Here is a 22,949-nt window from a genome sequence, read left to right on the forward strand (position 1 = left end):
ATTTTCTCTCCCACTCCCCGCGGTGGTTCCTGCTGCTGTACCCAATTCCCCGATAGGGATCGATAAAGCACTCACCGGGCTCAAGGAGTCTCTGGGGACCGGCACTGGAGGCATCCTGGGGTCTGGAGGACTGAGTAGTTTCTCCTGGGTCTGCCACGGCTCCTCCCGTGGCAACCTCCGCGGAGCATGTCGCCTCCAGTTTTGAATAGTTTGCAGTCAGCTCCGCTATCGTGCGCTGCCCGGGCGGCAGGGGTAACGCTGCAGGATACACGCGAACCCGACCTTTCCTTTTCGGGGGCATTTTCGGATATTCTCCGATGAAGAAAACAAGCAAGTGAAGAAATCCGGAGAGCGTCTGATCGGAGCTGCTACACCGCCGCCATCTTGGCCACACCCCATATCAATGCATTTTTAATTAAGGTGCCTTTCCAATCTCACTGTATGTCAGACATGACATGCCCATACTATCATTTAAATAATAAATCATTGATGTCACATGATCAATTCTGTCACACATTTGAGTAAAAACAATTAAACTTTTAAGCATATGAGTTATTTATATAAATGCATTACTTTCAATGTCACAGTTCCCATTAGAGCTTATAGTGTGCCAGAGGAAAATAACATTCCTGCTGGATCAGTGCATATGATATATTCCCACCTCTCTTCAAAGTCACTTGAAGTAAAATAAAACTTTTAAAACATTCAGTTTTTCATATTAATCCAATGTTTAACCAAAATAGCTTGTGTTTTCGTCATATTTTTTATTTTGAAGTTTTTATTTGAAGATTGATTCATTGACATATTATTGTCCCCTTCTTTGAGTAGGTTATATTGGTGGACTTGATTTTTACATTTGTAATTACCTTTTTATTAGCCCATACAGCTAACTTTCTGTTATAAAAAAATTCTGCAGTCTAAGAGTGGAGATTTTTCTTTGGAAGGGGAACTGTGTTTTTCAAAGTGTTTGAGTAATTTTAGATTTGATTTTATTTGGTTTTAATGTCATTTTGTGCATATTTTTTTTTCAGGATGAAAAAGTGGATATTGAAGTATCCAGTAGTATTCAAGAACTTGCAACTGAACCTACAAAGAGAGTACCCCTTGTAAAAAATGAGGATGAGTCGCAAAAAGAAGGTGCAAAAGGATTTAGCACCAAACAAGTGCAAGAGAGTTTCAATGAATCTGCCTGTAAAGAGTCTTCAGTGTGTGATGTTTCTGTTGGGGAAAACACCTCAAATGTCAGCAGCACATCAGGTTCATCTGACATTGTTTCAGGAACACCACCACATCCTGCAAGCAGAAGGCAATCTTTCATTACCTTGGAGAAGTTTGACAGTTCAGGATCTAGGCCTTTTAGCCCTTCTTCCTTAAATACATTTTCAACCAGCTTAGAGACTGTTCTAAAGTCTAATAGTGAGGAAGCTATGAATTCGGCGGAGATGTTAATAAAAGAGGTTGAAGAACTTGGAGAAAAAAATATAAGCACCTCAGTACCTGAACCTAAAAAAGCAGTTGGAATAAAAAGATCAGCACGAAGGTCTATCAATTCCGAACACACCGACAACCAAATGAAGTTACCAGAAAGACATGACAAAAATGAACAAGAAGGCTTGAATATTTCTGTACCTACAGAAAATATTTCTGCTGCTGACAGAGATCTTCAGTTGGAGGGGAGAGAATGTATTTCAGACACTCAGTCTCCAGTTATAGACTCCAGTATGCTGGAACCTACGATAGGGGATAAGCAAGTAATAGATTCTGACATAGAGAGACTGAACTGTTCAAAACCAGATGTTGAATCTAAGGAGAATACACCCCCTGAAGTGGTACCAGATCAGATTAGCATTGATGACACTCAATCTCTGCAGACAGCTTCTAATCAGAAATTGCCGAGACGTTCTTCAAGGCGTCGATCAGATATCTCTGGTAATGTAACAGACAGTCAAGATAAAGAAGAAAATTGCCAGCTAAAAAAGGAAGTAGATAGAGATGAAACGATTTCTCAGAAGAAAGTATCACATACAAAAGATGAAAGTTTACTGAGGCAAAAAAATGCTGATGAGAGAGAGAAAAATAACAATGATTCACATGAAAAGACTCAGGAGGAAAGTGGTAACAAAAGAGAGTCTCTTTCTGAAGACGAACTAAACAAAAGTGCCAAAACGTTTGAAGCAGATGGCTTAAAGTTGCACACAAATGTTCTGCAGGATTCTAGATTAGATAAAGGGAGCCAGAAAAAAAGTAGAGAGCGCCCTAGATACCAGACAAGAAGATCAGCACAAGTATTGCTTCCTAGTGTTGTAAAGTCTGAGACCGACAGCTTACAGAAAAATATTACCAAGAGGAAGAGAATTGGAAAAGTTACAGCTAAAAGTAGAGTAACCCTGGAAAAAGACAGAAGGGGGAAAGAAAAGTCAGAAAATAAAAATATAGCCCTACTTCTACCAGAAACTGTGACCAATTCAGACACTTTTACTAATATGAAAATTGAAAGTGAATCCAGTTCTGACATGGAGGATACGGTATCTTCCCAAATGTGTGAAGTGCAAGATGAAAAGGAGTCTTGTGAAGTTATTAGCAAGTTGACAGGACTAGATTCAAAATGTTCCACAGGTACAAGTAATACAAGTCTAGACCTAGGTCAAACACATGACGTGAGAGAAGACCCTTCTACAAAGTCATTTATTTCTGAACCATCTGTAGAAGTAACAGAGAGAAATGAAACTGATGTCAACAGAGATGTGAAAGAAATTTGTAGCAATTTAGGAAGCTTTTTGACAGAGCCAACAGTTGGGGATTTCTCAACTGCTGTTTCAGATGCCTTTCCACATTCTGAAAACAGTCATTTAGACTGCCAGCACAAAAGAAGCAAACGAGTGAGACGGTCTAAGAGCTGTGACTGTTGTGGAGAGAGATTGCATCTGCATGAAAAATCTTTTGCAGAAGTAAAAAATGCAGAGAGCAAAGATGAAAAAATGGAACAAGAAAAGATGCCACTGCAAGCGAGTAAAGCAATGACAGAAACTACTTCAGGTGACACACAATTTGATGATTGTGTCTTTACAGATGTTTGTGCAGTAAGTACACCACTGCTTTCCATGAATCGTCCAAGCATTTTTAAGGCTTCTGTGAGGGAAGTGAAATCTGATCTAGAATCAGAGCAAGAAAATGCAGTTGTTCCAGAAGGTGAGAGAAATAATGAAATAAGAGAAGAAATGCAGAATGTGCTATTAAATGAAAAATCTGGGCCAGCTATTGAAATAGCACAATCAATGGAGCAAAGTGTTGAAACACCAGTGCCGCCTTCAGATTTTTCTTCAAAAGAAGCCATTGAGCATGACCCCACTTCAGAAACTGAAAACAAGCAGCCACTATCTCTTGGATTAAATAAGGAAGTAAACGAAAACAAGCCAGTGGAAGAAGTAGCTGATGCAGAGATGATTGTTGGTAATATTGAAAATAGAACAATTGATGAGCCAAATACTGACAGTGTGCAAAATATGAAAGAGAGAAGTGAAAAACAATCAGTAGAAACAAACTGTGATACACATTGTGAAACAAAAGACATATTAATAGACCCAGAAGGTGCATCGGATTCCACCAGAGCAGAAAATGTAACTACTGCTGAACAAATCTTAGAGATGGATAGAGATGTAGGTTCTCCTCAGAAGCTGAAAGGACTTGATGCTGTAGCTCTGGTCACAGTTAACGAAAGCCCTAGTGGCATGCAAGCACGCTGTGTCTGGTCACCCTTAGCTTCTCCATGTACTAGTATTTTAAAGAAAGGAGTGAAGAGAACGCAAGAAAATGATTCTCCGTCTCCAGTTAACAAGGTATTGGTCTACAGGTATTAAACATGTTAAGCACTGTGCCTGGTTACTGCTACAGAATAAGGCAGATCCCAGTACTGGGATCTTCTGATAACACACTCAAAACTGTGTGATTGCAGAGGAGGTATGGTGGTAAGAGTAAAAAGGAGAGGGGAAGAAAGAAGCTAATAGATAAGGTAACTGATAGGAGGGCCACACAGAATTGGAAGAAATCTTTATAACAGCATGAGAAAACAGAAAATAATTTGGGTCAAAATGAAGCAAAAGAGAATATAAGCAAGATCAGGAGACAGTCTGAATATTGTGGTGATTTTGCTTTAAATTCTAGTTAAACTCTGTTAGCTATGCTGCCATCTTCAGAGATTACACAGTAGAGCTTATCAAGATGGCAGAAGCAAGAATCAAAGATGACATAGCTAAGCATTGCAACAAATATGCTAGAAAAATAAGGTATTCCAATAATTGATAAAAAAAAAAATGTTTACTGATTTTTGCTGACCCACTATAGCATGTGATGTATCATTCAGAAGCATAGTTGCAACCTGCCTTTCAGTTTATTTCCTAACAGACTTTTTATTACTTCCTGGCAGTATGATTCAAAGCTGAGTGTTAGGAACCTTGTCTAAATTTTCCTTCTGGTCCAAAAAGGAAGATATACATCAATATATAGCTAACATAAGTAAAAAAAATAGCTACTTGAAGAGATTAGAAAGAGAACATTAAGAAACTGAATGCTGATCTAGCAAGATATACCAAAGGTTACGATCTCTTATTTTGGTCTGAACTAGACTAGTTTTGCATTGGATAACCATTTGGCCTTATTACTTTTCAAATGTGACCTTATTCTCATCCATTTTAGTTCTTAAATTGAAATATACTGAAAGATCTGTTCAGGATTTTTTATATATTTATAAAGTAGTACTTACATGTCCTAGTTTACTTCACTAAACTGTATGTCATGATGTAGGCAAGATTGCGTAATCTCATTGGAATTATATTTAAATTAATTGTATGCTGGTTTACATCATATGTTATCAAGAGGTCTGTCTTTAAAAGATCCAGTGTAACTTATTGGTGAATGTTGTTAGTATGAGCTATGGTTTAATGAATATTGCATGCTTAAATGTAGAATGTGGTTGGATATGCTAAATTTACAGTTAGCGTGCGCAATTTATTCTTTTTGTCACCAAAAGTAAACTACTATGGTTCTCAAAGGTTACAAATAGTGTCATTTTCAGAGTAACCACGGTGAATATGCATCCGGCTATATTTGTACCATTTGGTCTCTAGATCAGGGCTTCTGAAATCTGACCTAGAGAGCCCACAGTCAGGTTTTCAGGATATCTACAACAGGGGTGTGCAGTCATTTCGTTTATGTGCACATATAAAATTGTGCTTGTGCACACATTTATGATCTTATGCACATAAAACAATGAAGCGCATGGAAATGAAACAAAAATGTGACAAGAAAGGAATTAAATACCCTGAGGAAAATTTTGCACATGCACATCCTTAATCCACAATGCATATTCATGTAATGAATGTCCATACATTGAATACACTGTGTATGCAGATTTTTCATGTCTATTCATTATGGATATTCACCAGGACAAACTTGGGAATGCCTGCTGTAGGAAATATATGGAGGTAAATAGTCTGGTTACCCAGAAACCAGACATTTCCAGCACTTGGGGGACAAGATTTGAACCCCCACTTGTCATCCTTTGGTGACATATTCTGCATAGTTGCCAGTACAGTGAAAAAAGGTGTTCAGGCAGTGTTTGTTGTAGTAAAATATTTTTTCCTATAAAACTATTTTCTTTTGAATTTGTAGTATAAAGCACTGATGAATTATATTACATTTGTGCAACTTTGAAAGGAAAATTGGCCGTGCAGGAAAAAAAGGAGAAATTACTACTTACCTCATAATTTTCTTTCGTCTATGGAAGACAGGCCAGTCCACACCAGTGGATTATGTATTCCTGTGGGACCGAGCAGTGATCCCTCAGGCCTGGAGGCACAAATTTAGTCTGTTAAAAGTACTTCCATCTTTATTTTACAGCTGCAATCAAGCAAAACAATAGAAGACTGTTAAGACTTCATAATAGTGTACTCTTAATACTCACAGCTTCTTGCAACTTTACATGATACTCACAGCTTCCTTTATAGCTCAGTGTTTGGACAGCAGTATTCTACAGGAGATGCTTTTCTTCCTGGAGGACCCGGGCCTGGTCTGACTATCCCCACCTGGGTCCCAGCTCTTATTCCTCCCCTGCTGAGCTCTTTCTCTCTCTCTCAGGAAATTAAGACATTTAGCCTGGTCCTACAGAGGTTTAAGGGGGAAATTAGGGACACTCCATTATCCCCTCCCCCCCCCCCCCCCCATCAGCTTGGCCCCATTGGCTTGAGCATTTTCAGTCCCCCAGGATCTCATCCAGGGAAGTGCCTTACATCCCCGGCCCCACTTATGTTGAGTTTGTTGGCTCAGACGCTGAACATGCTCATCAAGGCCCGCGTCTCTTGGCTCAGACCCTGAACATGCTTAGTGTGGCCAGAGGCCAATTCTAAGGTAAGCATCCTGTTTCTCTCCCCCCCCCCCCCCCCCCCCCCAATATCTAATTCAAGAGAAAGTGAATTTAAAGAAGATAAATGCAGCTCTCAAGGTTCCCCATTTCCTCATGGAAACTCTTGGTCTGTCATAGCGGCGGTATGCAAGGGAGAATTCTTGGCATCTCTTGCCTTGACACACATCCACACATAGCCATCAGACCAGAGCACCAGAGATCCCTGAAGTTCATGGTCCTAAGGGAACATTTTCAGTTTCGAGCCCTTCCCTTCAGCTTTCGATGACTCCCATGTATCTTCACTAAGGTGATTGTGGTGGGGGCTGCCACATTGCAAAAGGTGGGTGTGTTGGTGCATCCATTCTGGACAACTGGCTCATTCGAACAAATTCAGAGGACCTCTGTCAACAATCAGTACAAAAGGTACCGATGCGCTTGTAGTCTCTAGGATGAGTAATGAACCTAGCAACGAGCAATTTATCCTCTTTCAAACTCTGGAGTATCTGGGATCTCAATTAGACATGCTGGTGGAAAGTGTTTCTCACAAAAAGAAAGTGCTGAAATTGTAGCGTCAGATTAGGCTTCTGCTGGAGCTTTCAGTGCCCAGGATCTTGGGACTATTTAAGGGTCCTGGGTTCTATGGCATCAACATTGGAATTAATGCATTGGGCATTCATGCATATGTGGCTTCTTTGCGGAGCTCTTCTCTTCCGATGGAATCCATTATTGGAAGAGTTTCATCTTCCTCTTCCTTAGTGGGGGAAGTCAAAGATGGTCTTTCATGGTGGCTTACTCATACCAATCTCAAACATGGTGCAGAATTGGAGGCTCCGAATTGGGTAACAATCATCACTGATGTAAACCTCTCCCGATGGAGATGATGTGACAAGATCAGTTGGCGCAGGCCAGTGATCAAAACAGGAGGCCTCATGGTCTGTCAGTTGGTTAGAGACAAGAGCGATGCATTTCATGTTGCTTGCCTGTCTTCCAAGGTTATGCTATATGAATCCTATCAGACAATGTGACGACTATGGCCTACCTCAACTGTCAAGGCAGAACTAGGAATCAGTCAGTGGCTTGAGAGTCCCAGTAGTTGATTCTCTGGACAGAGCAGCACTTGCCGCGAATGGCACCATCTCAATCGCTGGAGTGAACAATGTTCAGGCGGATTTTCTCAGTCGGAAAAAATTAGACCCCCGGAGAATAGGAGCTGTCGGAGGCAGCGACTGTGTCTCCTTCACGGAAGATGGGGGGTATCCTGAACAAAGAGAACACCAAGGCTTCACAATTTTACAGCCGCTGAAAGAATACGGTACAGAAGGACTTGGAGCCATGGTGCTACCATGGACTCGAGGGATTCTTCTTTGTCTTCCCTCCGTGGTCTCTGGTAGATGGGATTATGGCAGGTTGAGAAACATTTGGGCAACATGATCCTGGTAGCTCCAGAGTGGCCAAATCGACCATGCTTCCTAAATCTGATCAACAGGGCCATAGACAGGCCCCTGAGGTTCAGACATCAGTAGACTCTTCCTTCAGGGCCCAATATTTTCCGGTCAGGGCGCTCACTTCTCTCTCAGGGCTTTGCTTCTGAGAGGAGTCGACTGAGAGGGAGGAGATGTTCTGAAGCGGTTATTTCCACCTTATTGCAGGCTTATTTCCCTCAAGTCCAAAATGAGACACCATAGACTGAACAGGCTGAGGCCGCACTCCATCAACAGCAGACCAGGACTTGAAGATCTTCCAAACTCACACAAATGTCAAGGATGTAGGTGACCTTCTACATCCTTGACATTTGTGTGAGTTTGGAAGATCTTCAAGTCCTGGTCTGCTGTTGATGGAGTGCGGCCTCAGCCTGTTCAGTCTATGGTGTCTCATTTTTTGGCTTTTCTTCAGAAAGGTTCTGGTCAAGGGACTGGCCTTTAACTTTCTGAGAGTCCGGTAGCGACATTGGGTTGTCTCCAGGGTATCCTCTGTCCGTGTGTTCTACGGTTTCTTCGGGGAGCTAAGAACTTGCATCCTCCGGTGCAGAACATTTGTCCATCTTGGAATCTGAAACTAGACCTTAGAGGATTGTGTGAGACTTGGTTTGAACCACTAAAGAGAGCTTGATTTAATCAATAAAGAAGAGCTATGGTTAAGGACTTAACTCTTAAAGTGGTTTTCTTGGTGGCTATTTGTTCAGCCAGGAGAACTTCAGACCTCCAGACACTGTGGTATCTAGATCCCTTCCTACAGATGTCTGATTCAGGTGCTTTATACATGGTGCGTTCTTTTCTGCCTGAGGTAGTCTCTGCATTCCATCTTAGAAGGTGGAACTTCTAGTGTTTCCAGATTTGGATTCCTCTACACCTCACATGGGGGAGCTTAGGCTGCTAGACGGCAGACGTGCATTATTGAGGTATCTAAACGTCACTTACGATTTCCGTAGATTGGATCACCTCTTTGTACTGTGGAGTGGTCCAAAGAAGGGAAGTAAGGCGTCTAAGGCTACAATTGTGTGGTGGCTGAAGGAAACAATCGAGTTGACTTATATTTCTAAAGAGCATCCGCTGCTGGGGGGTTTAGGAGCACACTTGATGTGTTCTCGTGACTTCCTGGGCTGAGTCAGAACAGGTGAAATTTGCTGGAAGTCATTGCACACTTTTGCTAGGCAATATTGTTTTGATGTTAGGACTCTGGCTTCCATGTGCTTTGAGTGTTCTACGAGCTGAAATCTCCAGGTCCCACCTAAATTAAGGGGAAATTAGCTACATCTCGGTAATCTGGACTGATCTGGGTACGTACAGGGAAAGGAAAGCTGGTTCTTACCTGCTAATTTTCGTTCCTGTAGTACCACAGATCAGTCCAGAAACACCGCTCATTTACTTGGGGGGAGAGACCACCACTTGTTCTGTTTTGTATATAGTGCAGAGTTGTTGGAGGTTTTCAATGCTGATCGCTTATGTTAAATTTTGGAAACGAGTTTTCCATTGTCTTTTTGGGTAACTTCACCTTCGTCTGGCTTCTTGGAGGGGAGGAAATTTGCTTAGAAATTTATGGTTGTTGCTGTATCATCTTGGCTTGGGAACAGGTCAATACTGAGGGACTGTAGGTGGTACACTGGGTTATGTACAGTGTCAATGAAACTTTGTCTCCATCTGATGGCAGGAAGACAAAACCAAGGAGTCTGGACTACAGGAATGAAAATTAGCAGGTAAGAAACAATTTTCCTTTCCTGCAAAATGGTCTGGCTAAGAGTTTTGCTCTCAATTTTTGAAAGTACATCTTGTAGCTGTTACCTGCTGTAGAGGCCATATTTTTAGGGTGTGTCTTCTCTTCTGAATGTGACTTGTTTCCTGCAGGGAATGTTAATCAAGCTTCTGATTAGAGCTCTTTATCTTGGAGAAGAGATGGCTGAGGGGAGATATGTAAAGGTCTATAAAATGAGTGGAGTAGAACGGGTAAATGTAAATTTCCTAGCGTGTAGCCAGATGAACTCAGAACAAGTGGGTATAGTGTGCTCGTGCTAGCAGTTGGAGACGGATCTGACGTCAGCACGGGTACATATACCCCCACAAGAAGTGAAGCCACTCAGTAATTTCCGTCTCCAAAGCAGTTTGGAGAGCCTGCACGCTCGCTGAGCGTGTTTTCCAATACTACTTTCTACATTCTAACTTACTAAATTTCTACAGACGACGAGCCCCGCACTCCTGCGGTGATACCCTCGGGTCCCTCCCCCAGTTGAGTTTCCCGGGGTGATTTCCGTGATCCCTCGGAGGTCTAGGCCTCGGTCCCGGTGTGGACTTAGCCCCGAGCGAGACGAGTTCGGCGGCTTAGAGGCAGTGGGTGCATTTCCTCAAGCGCGGCGGTGAAGGTATTTCCCCTCTTCCCCCACAGCCAGAGACTGCCTGGGTTTTAGCCGGGAAGCGCCGTGGATCAGGTAAGGCGTACATCTCTTATTTTTTGGGTCTCCGAGGTACGAGGATCGGCGGCGTTGCCCACATGCGGCACGCCGTGGAGGTCGCCATCTTGTCTGCCTCGTTCAGGTATTGAGCGCCCATGATAGGCGCCTGTTGATGAGCGGATATTGCTGACCGCATATTATTGAGCGCCTATTGTATATTATTGAGTATATTGCTGACCGCATATTATTAAGCGCATATTGTATATTATTGAGTGTATATTGCTGACCGCATAATTATAGAGCGCACATTGCATATTATTGAGCATATATTGCTGTCCGAATATTCTTGGGCGCATATTGTATATCATTAAGCGTATATTGCTGACCGCATATTATTGAGCGCATATTGTATATCCTTAAGCGCATATTCTTGAGCACATATTATTATTAAGTGCCGGCGTCCTGCATTCGCCAGCCGCGATGGAACATTTAAACGCCCCGGCGTCTCCCGTGGCGGAGCCTCCTGATTCCGGCGTGAAAGCTCTCGGCCTCTGCTCAGCATGCCAGCTTAGAGCCACGCAGAGCGAGGAGCCAGACTCCCTTTGTGCCCAATGTGAGAAGGCCGTGGGAGCCTCGGGCCAGGACCAGTCTCAACCGAGGTTTGTCGACAGTTCCCCAGGGGCCACCCCGGACTTAGCAGGCAGTCTCGAACAACCAGGGATCCCGGGGGACCTGGTACCCAGACGACTAGAGACCGCTTCCATTTCCTGGGTGGATTTGTTTAAAGGGATCCATGCCTTTGTACAAATGCAGTCAGCTTCCCGGCCAGGCCCTGCTGCTGCTCCGGCTGACCCTGCCCCTGGGCCTTCTCGCCCTTATCGCGGGCACCCGCTTCCGGGCAGCCCGGCGCATGCGGACCCTGATGTTTCAGAGGACGAGTCCGAACCCCCCGAGGAGGGGGAACTTCCCTCGGGGATTGAGCCATATCGAACTATGCGGCGGTTCTTTCCCAAGGAAGATCTCTCCGACCTGGTTTCTCAGTGCCTGACGGAGTTGGCTATTCCTGGCCCCAGCACTATGGAGGCAGCTATGCAGAACCCCGTGCTGGAAGGGCTTCGGCCTACAACCCGCCATTTTCCCTTCCTGCAAGCAGCACAACAACTGATAGATTTGGAGTGGACTGCGCCAGAGGCCTCATTCAAAGGGGGTCGGGTCCTGACGGGCATGTACCCCCTGGACCCGGCAATCAAGGAGATGCTGGCGTGCCCCCAGGTGGACGCCTTAGTTAGCGCTGTGGTCAAGCGCACTACCATTCCAGTTGAGGGGGGGCGGCCCTCAAGGAGCCTCATGACCGGCGACTGGACACCATCCTGAAACAGACCTTTGAGGTGGCAGCTCTATCTTTGCGGATCGCAACCTGCTGCACAGTGGTGACGCGTTCCTGTTTGTCACAGGTCAGGAACAATGCTCCGGCAGCGGACATGGAGTCAGCTCTCTTGTTCCTCACGGATGCCGCATCCGACTTAGTCCGTATAACAGCCAAAGGGGTCTTATCCTCAGTGGCAGCCAGGAGGCAGCTCTGGATACGGAACTGGTCAGCCGATGCTCCTTCTAAGACACGCCTCACCAGAATGCCCTTTAAGGGCTCTCTCCTGTTCGGCAGCGACCTTGATAAACTGGCCAGCACATGGTGCACCTCTCCAGTACCTCGACTGCCGGAAGACAGGTTCAAAAGGAACCAGCGCGCCTTTCCGAGGCCATCCAGAGGCAGAAGCTCCCAGCGCTTCATTCCCTATAGGACTCGCTGCCAGGCACCTCGTCCTCAGGCCAGGAACCAGGCCTTTCGGACCAAGCAGCACAAGAGGGGAGCCGGCTCGGGTTCAGGTCCCGGCCGCACCTCCCAATGAGAATCAGCCAATCCATCCGGGGGACGGAGCCATAGGGGGCAGGTTAACCCTCTTCTACCCCAGATGGGTCGAGATTACGTCGGACCAGTGGGTCCTCGCCATCATCCGAGAGGGTTATTATCTGGACTTCCATCACATCCCTCTGGACAGGTTTGTGGAATCCCCGTGTCCAATCCACAAGAAAGCAGCATTGGAAGCTACCCTGGCGAGGCTCCTGTCCTTGAAAGCCATAGTCCCAGTACCTGCATGGGAAATGGATTTTGGACACTACTCCATTTATTTCATGGTACCCAAGAAAGAGGGCACTTTCCGGCCCGTATTGGACCTCAAGTCAGTCAACCGATACTTAAGGGTCCCGAGGTTTCGAATGGAAACTCTGCGCTCAGTCAAGATCGCAGTACAGCCAGGGGAGTTCCTCATGGCCTTAGACTTATCAGAAGCCTACCTGCATATCCCGATCCATCAGGATCATCAGCGCTACCTACGCTTCAAGGTTCTGGGACGACACTTCCAATTCCGGGCTTTGCCCTTCGGGTTAGCCACGGCGCCGCGGACCTTCACCAAGGTGATCGTAGTGGTAGCAGCGGCGCTCCGACGAGAAGGAATCCTTGTCCATCCCTACCTAGACGATTGGCTGATCAGGGCGAAATCACGAGAGGAGAGCCATCGGGCAACCAACCGAGTGATCGCTCTTCTGGAAAGCCTGGGATGGGTAGTCAACCTAAACAAGAGTTGCCTACAGCCTTCCCAATCACTGGAATACCTGGGAGTCCAGTTCAACACCCAGGCAGACAGTCAGTCTCACCACCAAGAGAAGGTTAAAACTCCAGACGCGTCTACGGTCCTTGATTGGGAGCGAGTCGGCCCATAGCTTGGGATTATCTGCAGGTTCTCAGTCTCATGGCATCCACCCTGGAAGTGGTACCCTGGGCAAGGGCCCATATGAGACCTCTACAATGCTCCCTGCTCTCTCGATGGAGCCCCCGCTTCCGGAATTACTCCATGCATCTACCTCTACCAGCCAGAGTGCGGACCCAGCTACGGTGGTGGTTGCAGTCCAACCACACGAGCAGGGGGTCGAAGATGTCCTCCCCCACGTGGATTCTGCTCACCACAGATGCCAGCCTGAGCGGATGGGGATCACACTGCGAAGAACTCACCGCCCAAGGGTGGTGGAACAGAGAAGAGTCAGGGTAGAACATAAACTGTCTAGAAGCACGGGCAGTCCGGTTAGCCTGCCTGCACTTTGCTCACAGACTGCGGAACAGGGCAGTCAGAGTGATGTCCGACAACGCCACCACGGTGGCATACATCAACCGTCAGGGCGGAACCAGAAGCCGACCGGTGTCCCTAGAGAGATAGCCCCGCTGATGGCTTGGGCGGAAGTGAATCTCCAGGACATCTCCGCCGTCCACATTGCCGGAAGGGACAACACCACGGCAGACTTCCTCAGCAGGGAAAGCCTAAATCCGGGAGAATGGCAGCTGGTCCCCCACAGCCTTCCAGATGATTGTGGATCAGTGGGGAACTCCGGACATGGACCTACTAGCGGACAGGTCCAATGCTCAAGTACCCAGATACTTCAGCCGCAAGCGAGATCCGTTCTCTCACAGTATCAATGCCCTGGTTCAGCCATGGCCTCCAGGGACTCTGCTATACGCCTTTCCTCCATGGCCCCTGCTGGGCGCCCTTATCCACAAAATTCAGAATCACAAGGGCCTAGTTCTTCTGGTGGCACCAGACTGGCCAAGAAGACCCTGGTACACGGACATGAGAAGACTACTGGCAGGGGAGCCCCTTCCCCTGCCTCCTCTCAGGGACCTGCTACGTCAGGGTTCCATCCTCAATGAGGATCCGGCTCAATTCTCTCTTACAGTCTGGCCATTGAGAGGGCTAGGCTGAAGAAAAGAGTTTACTCTGAGCCGGTGATAGATACACTCCTCCGAGCTCGCAAGTTTTCCACATCCCTCACCTACGTAAGGATCTGGAGAGTATTTGAAGCCTGGTGCGACACTCACGGCACCAATCCACATGCGGCCACAATCCCTATTTTTTTGGATTTCCTGCAGGATGGGCTTCAGAAGGGTCTCTCCCTCAGCTCCATCAAGGTCCAAGTGGCTGCGCTGTCATGCTACGGTCACCGGAGGGATGGCAAGACTATTGCCACGCACCCAGATGTTTCCCGCTTCCTGAAAGGAGTCAAGCACATTCGTCCGCCACTGAAGTGGCCAGTGCCTCTGTGGAACCTCAACATAGTTTTGGATTTCCTCGCGGGATCCACCTTCAGACCCCTTCGGGACCTGTCTCTCCGTTCTCTAACTTTGAAGATGGTGTTCTTGCTGGCTGTGTGTTCAGCACGCCGCATTTCGGAACTACAAGCACTATCCTGCCGTGATCCCTTTCTTAGAATCACTCCAGAGGCTATCCATCTTCGCACGGTTCCATCCTTCTTGCCCAAGGTTGTCTCACAATTTCACCTCAACCAAACCATATCCCTGCCAACCACAGCGGGTTTGAAGAAATCAGAAGAAGGGCGTTTGCTACGCCATCTCGACATCGGCAGATTGCTGCCCAGATATCTGGAAAGGACAGAAGCAGTACGAAAGACGGACCATCTGTTCGTCCTTCACAGCGGGAAGAAACAAGGAGAAGCGGCCTCTCGGCCCACCATTGCCCGCTGGATTAAAGAAGTTATCAGAGCAGCCTACGTAGAGGCCGGGAAGTCACCACCTCTACAAGTCAAGGCTCATTCTACCAGAGCCCAAGCAGCGTCTTGGGCAGAGTCTAGGATGCTGTCACCCGCAGAAATATGTAAAGCGGCGACATGGTCCTCCCTCCATACCTTCTCCAGGTTTTATCGGCTGGATGTCCAGGCCAGGGAGGACACAGCATTTGCGAGGGCGGTCCTACGCGGTCTTCAGGCAGCCTCCCGCCCACTTCGGGAGTAGCTTTTGTACATCCCACTTGTTCAGAGTCCATCTGGCTACACACTAGGAAATGTTGAGATTACTTACCTGATAATCTCCTTTTCCTTAGTGTAGACAGATGGACTCAGCATCCCGCCCGGCTGCCGGTATACAGGGGTTTCACCGATTCAAGGTAAGCCTTATCACTTCTTACATGAGTGCGTCCACTCTACCAGGTGTTGACATCTTCCGGTTGGGAACGCTGGCGGTCTCCAGCTACTATCAATTGGTCAGGGGAATCCTGTTTCACTAATTAATTGATCGGTCAGTACACATATATCCATAACAGCTTTTGCAAGGAAGATTACTGAGTGGCTTCACTTCCTCTGGGGGTATATGTACCCGGGCTGACGTCAGATCCGTCTCCAACTGCTAGCACGAGCACACTATACCCACTTGTTCTGAGTCCATCTGTCTACACTAAGGAAAAGGAGATTATCAGGTAAGTAATCTCAACATTGTTGTTCTTTCAAAAACTACAAAGTCTAGGGGACTTGCTATGAAGGTACTGGAAAATACATTTAAGACAGAGAATTTTTTTTACTCAACGAGTAATTAAAATCTGGAATTCATTGCCAGAGAATATGGTAAAAGCTGTTAGTGTAGCTGGGTTTAAAATGGTTTGAACAAATGCCTGGAAGAAAAGTCCATAAACCATTATTAAGTTGGACTTGAGGGAAATCCACTGCTTTTCCCTGGGGTAAACAGCAAGGAATCTATCAACCTTTTGGAATCCTGCCAGGAACTTGTGACCTGAATTGACCATTTTTGGAAGGGAATACTGGACTTGATGGACCTTTGGACTGACTCAGTATGGCAAATCTTATGTTCTTATCCTGTCTCATGCTCCACCCAAAAACTTCTGAATTACCTGGAAATTACAGTCCAGTTAGCCTCACCTTGGTAGTGAGAAAATTAAGGGAGACTCTGCTGAAGGAAAAAGTAGTGAAGTATCTACAATCTGGTGGATTGCTGGACTCAAGGCAGCATGGATTCACCAGGGGAAGATTCTGTCAGACAAATCTGATTTACTTTTTTGATTGGGTGACTAGAGAATTGGTTCAAGGAAGAGTACTCTGTGATCTGCCTGGATCTCAGCAAACCTTTTGTTACGGTCCTGCACAGGAGGCTCATGAAGAAAATGAGAAGCTTGGGAGTGGGTGCCAAGGTGTAGTGGATTATAGAGTGGTTGACTGACAGGAGACAGCATGTAATGGTAAATGGAACCTATTCTGAAGAGAGAACAGTGTTAAGTGGAGTGCCATAAGGATCAGTTTTGGGACCGTTTCTGTTCAATATCTTTGTGAGCAACATTGCAGAAGAGATAGAAGGTAAAGCTTGTCTGTTTTCAGCTGATACTAAGATCTTCAGAAGAGTAGTCAGACCTGAAGGAGTGGAGAGAATGAAAAGTGATTTTAAGAAAGCTTGAAGAGTGGTTGGTTGAAAATTTGGCAGCTGGGATTCATTGCCAAGAAGTGCAGAGTCATGCATCTGGGGTGTGGTATTCCAAAAGAGTGGTATGCCCATGGACTGGGAGAAGGACTTTGGGGTGTAATACTCCTGGCAATCTGAAAGTGGAGAAGCAATGTGGCAAGGCAATAGCTAAAACCAGAAGAATGCTGGGCTGCATAGAGAGAACAATAACCAGCAAGAAAAAAGAGGAGATAATGTCCTTGTACAGGTCTTTGCTAAGGCCTCGCCTGGAGTACTGTGTTCAGTTCTAGAGCCCATATCTCAAAAAGGATAATGTCAGGACGGAGGCTATCTAGAGAAGGGCGACTAAAATAGTGTGGGATCTATATCAGAAGATTTATGAGGGGAGGCTGATGGATCTAAATATGTATATTCTGGAAGAGAGGAGGTGCAGAGGAGATATGATCTGAGAGTCTGTATACCTGAAAGATTTTAAGGATGGACAAACTTTGAACCTTTTCCATTGGAAAGGAAACTGTAGAACTAGGGGGTCATGAAATTAAACTCAGGGGGGATGACTCAGAACAAACATCAGGAAAATGTTCTTCGCGGAGAGGGTGGTGAAAACCTGGAATGCCTTTCTGGAAGAGGTGGTGAAGACAAAAACAGTAAAATTCAAAAGGGCATTCTCGCCTGATGCTGCCGCCACTGACATTGAAGGTGTCATACATTTTGGAGTCTGTTCAGCCGCAGAGATATATTTATTTAGATTTATATTCCGCTTTTCGCACTTTTTCAGCACTTCAAAGCGGATTACATTCAGTTACTGTGGGTATTTCCCTATCCCTAGAAGGCTTACAATCTAAATTTGTACCTTAGGAATGGAGGGTAAAGTAACTTGCTCAAGGTCACAAGGAGCAACAGTGGGTCTCCTGATTCATAGCCTGCTGCTCTAACCAGTAGGCTACTCTTCCACTCCTTGATAGAGGTTCGAAATGAAGAAAAGGGTTCATGGGCGTAACCTGCAAGGAAGGGCAGATTCTACTCTTAACAGAAGGTGTGGGGATTACTATCCTTACTTAGCCTTGATGCTTTTGATGCAGCTGCAACATTGTTCTCTGCTTCGGCAAGGGGCAAAATGCAAAAAGGGGAATAGGATTCAGACAAAAGCAAATGCTGGGCCCCAACTTTTAAGGTCCAGGGTATTGATATGCAGACATTATGAAAAAGCACAGGACTGTTTCTACGGCCAAGTCCAAAAGCAAAACACATTCAAGCAGAATTGTCTGAATTATTGAGAAGACTGCTCACACCTTAAATATTGCTAGCAGTAATTTTATGGGTTTGACAGTTGCTTGGTTTTAATTGTAAATATTACTATTTATTTATTTGTTACATTTATACTCTGTAAAATCCGACATTAGGCTGGGGGGTAACCTGAAAGGGGTAGCAGTTACTACCCTTACCAGAAACTTGCTGGGCAGTCTGGATGGACCATTTGGACTTTTTCTGCTGTCATTACTATGTTATATATGTTACATTTTTAAATCAGGACTTAAAGACCAGCTCAGGGTTCACCTCAATGCAGTGGTCACTTACTACCCCCCATGTAGAAGGTTCACCCTTCTCTGTTCAACCTTTAATTGTTTGTTCATTGCAGTCTACTAGTAAAGTGCATGAAACCTCTCATGAAGTTTCCTGCTGTGTGATGGGACCTCACATGATATTGACCCAGTTGATGAAAGCTCCCTTTGAGCTTTTAGACTCCTGTGAGCTGAAGTACCTGACCTGGAAGGTCATATTCTTGGTGATGGCTACATCGGTTCGCGGAGTCAGTAAGCTCTAGACCCTAGTGACTTATCCTCCTTATACCAAGTGTATTTTTTCACAATAGAATGGTTCTGCACATACATTCTAAGTTCCTGCCTAAGGTAATATTGGACTTTCACCTTAACCGTCAATCATCCTTTCAGCATTCTTTCCCAGATCACATGTCCATAAGGGTGAATAAGCGCTACACAGTCTTGACTCCAAGGGAACCTTGGCTAACTATATGCATAGACTGAAACCTTAAAAAGCCCATTCAGCTTTGTTTCTTTCGACTCCAACAAATCTGGAATTGCTCTTGCCTAGGGCATTCTTTCTAATTGGCTAACAGATTGCATCTCCTCCTATTATGTCCAAGCAGGCATGAATCTGGTGGATGACATCAAGGCTCATAGCGTTAGAGCCATGGGAGAATTGGTAGCCCACATAAGATCAGCCTCCAAGGACGATATCTGCAGGGCTGCAATATGGAGTTATTTCCACAGGTTCACATCATACTATTGTTTGGACCACAGCTTTGACTCCAGGGACTTTAGTCTGTCCTGAGGAATCTCTCCGATGTGTAGAATCCAACTTTGTCCCTGCTAGGGCCCATTATTTTTGTTGGGCAGTCTATTACTAGAGATTACCTCTTGTGAGGACTGCCAGTCTGCTTATCTTGAAGAGTTGCTTACCTGTAACAGGTGTTCTCCAAGGACAGAAGGATGTCAATGCTCACAATACCCACCCACCGCCCTTTGGAGTTGGTTCTCCAAATCTAAGCTAAATTATGGACCAAAGGAGGCCTCGCATGGAAACTTTGTGCTAAGCTCTGTTTGATTATGTCTCCAGTGTGTGAGGACTGACATCTTACTATCTTAGAACACCAGTTTCAGATAAGCAACTCTGCTTGCTTTGTTGGCCAAAAATGTTAAGTCAGGAAAACAAATTTTTTTCTCTTTTTTTTTTTTTTATGCAGCTGTGATTTTGCTTTGTTTTTAAAATCCTCTCTCAGTCCTAGAATGTGTATATATCAAATCTCATAAGGACTTGTCATCAACAGAACTTATGCTTTGGCCAAACAATTCTGAAAACATGGCTTAGTAGATAGAATATCAGGTTATGAGTCAAATAGTCATCCTGCTGTCATCAGAGAACACCTATTAAAAGCAAGCTTTATTGGTTTCTCTGAGGACGAGCAGGATGACCATGCACGCAGCCAAGTATTGCCTTCAACAAAAAAGAAAACACGACACTGCTAATGTGGAAAGAAGGTATAGTTGTATAAAAACAAGAACAGGTATTTTATCTTTTTAAAAATACATTATATTTTAAAGTCACTAATACAAAATAAAATGGACCCGGGGGGGAGATGGAGTTGGATTCTACCCTTCAACAGACCTTGGAAGATAGGCTGACCAAATGTACTGTTGCATTGGGAATCTTTCTAAACAGTAAGGGATATAAATGTGTGGACTGAGCTACACATCATAGCTTTGCACAGCTTTTCCATTGAAGATTATGATAGATGGGCCACTGATGCCTCTCTGATTTCTAATATTGACCTTCTAAAGTCAAGCCTGCCTTGCATAACACAGAAAAGCAATCTACTATCCAACTAGAAATTGGTTACTGCAATCCCAGTTTTAATAGGGTTAAAAAAAACAAAGCTGTGTGGATTTCTGTGGTTTGGTCTTCTCCACATAGAAAATTATTTGGCAGTTCAAACTGTGCAGGGCCTGTTCATCTCTATGACATTGCTTGCTTTTAACATGTGTTCTCTGAGAGCAGTAGGGATGCCCAGTCTTATGTTCCTGCCTTCCTCCCCTGTTGGAAACATATTTATGCTTTAGCAAAAATATGTGAGGTGGGCTCCACAACATGCCCAGGGAAGCTTTTGTAGAACACTCTAGGAGATGCCTTTGCATTGATTCTGTTGGACATCACCCACATGTGTAGTCATTCTGCTAATCTTGAACACTTTAGGTGAGCAGTTTTGTTTCATCAGATGAATATAAACTAGCAAAGTTTTTCCAAAGAACTTGAAGTAATTTTAAGGTCATCCATTCTAGAGTGTTTACTTTTCATTGAAAACCATTGAGCTCAGGGGTCTGCTTTCAATAGACTGTGCATTAACTGTGATTGTTTCCAAGATGTTTATATATAAAGATATATATAGATAGGTAGATAGATATAATGGTATAACGTGTATATACATTTCTACCCCAGATGCGTAGAGTCTCCTTTGCCGATCCAATTTACAAAGAAGAATTGGCTGATAACATAGATCGTCGAAGCCCTATTGTTAGATCCAATGCTGTTTCAAATGGCTCACCATCAGCTAGAACCCTCAAAATTTCACCAAATATGCAAGGCAAGGTAGGTTTTCTTGTATGTTATTTCAGGATGGGCATTATATGACTTTGATACTATTAAGTGTTATAAGGATATAGGGCACAGCTGTAATTTGTGCATAGATTAATAGTGAGAAATAGGAGGGTGAGCCAACTTTGCACTAGAAGAACTGCCTATGAAAAGAAACATTGGTGATCTAAAAACATTTCAGTTTTATTTATAATCAACTAAATATCTACGAGGCTTGAGGCAAGATACAAGTAAATATCACAAAAATAACTACATCAATAGCATAGTGGATTGGCCACTGTTGGAAACAGGATGCTGGGCTTGATGGACCCTTGGTCTGACCCAGTATGGCATTTTCTTATAAAAATATATCAGTATAATACTCCTTGGGCTCCCCTTTTTGGCTGACGTTTTTTTTTTAAACACATAGCCACAAACATTAACAAAGCAAAACATTATACACAAAACTCATGCATAAACATACATGATAAAGCTATATATCGTCACATAGTCTACAAAGAAAGAAGATCTAATTGAAACAATGAGGAACACCTTAAAAAAAAAAAAAAGGTAAAAAGGAACCTATTACATGCATGAAGGACACAAACTTATTAACTTTTGGTGGAATTTATCAGGTATTTGTCTAAGCCATTCATCAGCTGCAACTCAAGATAGTCTCACCTCAGTTCTTAGGGTCTTAAAAGCAATGCAGATGTTCCAGCTCAAAAAAAACCCCCACATTACCCATAATAAGCAGCGATTTATACAGAAAGTATATGGACACATTGGCGCCTAAAGAGAAAATCTCTTGCACATTGCAAGAAATGTTTTCATGTGCTTTTGGATTACCCTTGATACATCAGGAAATATCCACATTTTTGGCCATAGAATGATTGGCACTTCTAAAAAAAAAAATAAAAAAATGTAAGATAGTCTCTGTCCTGGGATAACGCAATGGTCACTGATAAGGTGGCTTGTTTTGCCACCTATCCACTAAGGCCTTCTAAAATGCCAGTCAGATTTAAATGTTCCAGAGATAGGTGTCCTTACTCTGGTCTGTATTTTCGAAAATGGTTAATTTGATTCTAGGAGGGTGTGAAATTGCAGAGAACAGTGGAAATGAAGTACAGATACTACACACCATATTAAATTTATAGACTTGGATGAAGAAAGGATTTTTGTAATGTATTGAGAAAAGACCATTTGTTTTTGCTGTAAATCTACAATTAGGGTGGTCTTAGAGGCAATAAGGGCTACAAAATGTGGCCTTTGTCATTGGTATTGCCGGGTTTCTGTGGAACTACAGGAAACGGGACCCAGCTAGAACCAGAATGTGCTTTGAACCACATGGCACTACAGTGTTCCTCACAGATCCTCCATATCCATATCGCCTCCTTTGCCCTGTAGGGGCAAAGGAGGCGATATGGCGTGAAGAACCACTGATGTCCTCTTCACTAGATTTGATTGATAGTGAGGCCTGGGATGGAGGGGGTGACGAAGGAAGTGGGATTCCTGTTCATATGCTGGATCGATCCAGACGAGTGGGTGTATACATCCTACCAGCAGATGGAGGCAGAGAACAAAACTTTGAGGCACTGCTACATAACCGAAAGTGCCACCTACAGTCCCTCAGTATTTCTTTGTGTCCGGCAGATGGTAGAGATGCATACCTGCAGTCTGGAAGTATTTAAAAAAAAAATAAAAAATGACAAGGGGATTCAGCTCCCTAAGGTGTTAGGTTCCTTCATGGGCCATCCTTCAGGTAGAGCAGAGGGTTGGCAATCCCTGTCAGGACTCGGCCCTTTTTTGGCAGGGTTGGGGGAAGACAGCCAGGGGCCCTGGTTCCCTCTCCCCCTCTGGGCCCTTTTCTCCCTCGGTGTGCCTAGTTCCTCAGCAGGTAGCCTCCAGAAGCAGGGGAGTAGTGCTTTCCCCCTTGTCTTTTTTTGTTCTGGCCCTGTTCTTTTAAAAAAAAAAAATAAAAAATAAAAACAGGAGCAGTGAAGCCAGGGAGGCTGCAGCAGCATTTCTGTGCAGGGCTGAGGAGCAGGTAAGTTTTTTGTTTTGTCTGCTGGGAGGCAGGCAGGAGGGAGTGGGCCGAATTGCCTGCCTTTATCATGGTTAGTGCTGTATTTCAGCACCTGGACAAGAGAATCAGTGTGATCACTGAGGCTCCATTTATTTTTAGGCCTGACCACATGTGCAGGCTTGCTCCC

At 44.7% G+C, this 22,949-nt stretch overlaps 1 protein-coding gene across 3 annotated transcripts in view; it reads left to right on the plus strand.

Moving 5' to 3' along the window:
- Nucleotides 1–22,949, plus strand: part of RIF1 (replication timing regulatory factor 1) — a 438,203-nt gene that overhangs the window by 343,205 nt on the left and 72,049 nt on the right. For all 3 annotated transcript variants that reach the window (XM_029605462.1, XM_029605460.1, XM_029605461.1), the window contains exons 30-31: nucleotides 1,032–3,836; nucleotides 20,602–20,751. In XM_029605462.1, coding sequence (XP_029461322.1) covers nucleotides 1,032–3,836; nucleotides 20,602–20,751 — 2,955 coding nt within the window. The remainder of the gene's footprint in view (nucleotides 1–1,031; nucleotides 3,837–20,601; nucleotides 20,752–22,949) is intronic.

The sequence above is a fragment of the Rhinatrema bivittatum genome, chromosome 6 (assembly GCF_901001135.1).
Source record: "Rhinatrema bivittatum chromosome 6, aRhiBiv1.1, whole genome shotgun sequence".
Classification (NCBI taxonomy): Eukaryota; Metazoa; Chordata; class Amphibia; order Gymnophiona; family Rhinatrematidae; genus Rhinatrema; species Rhinatrema bivittatum.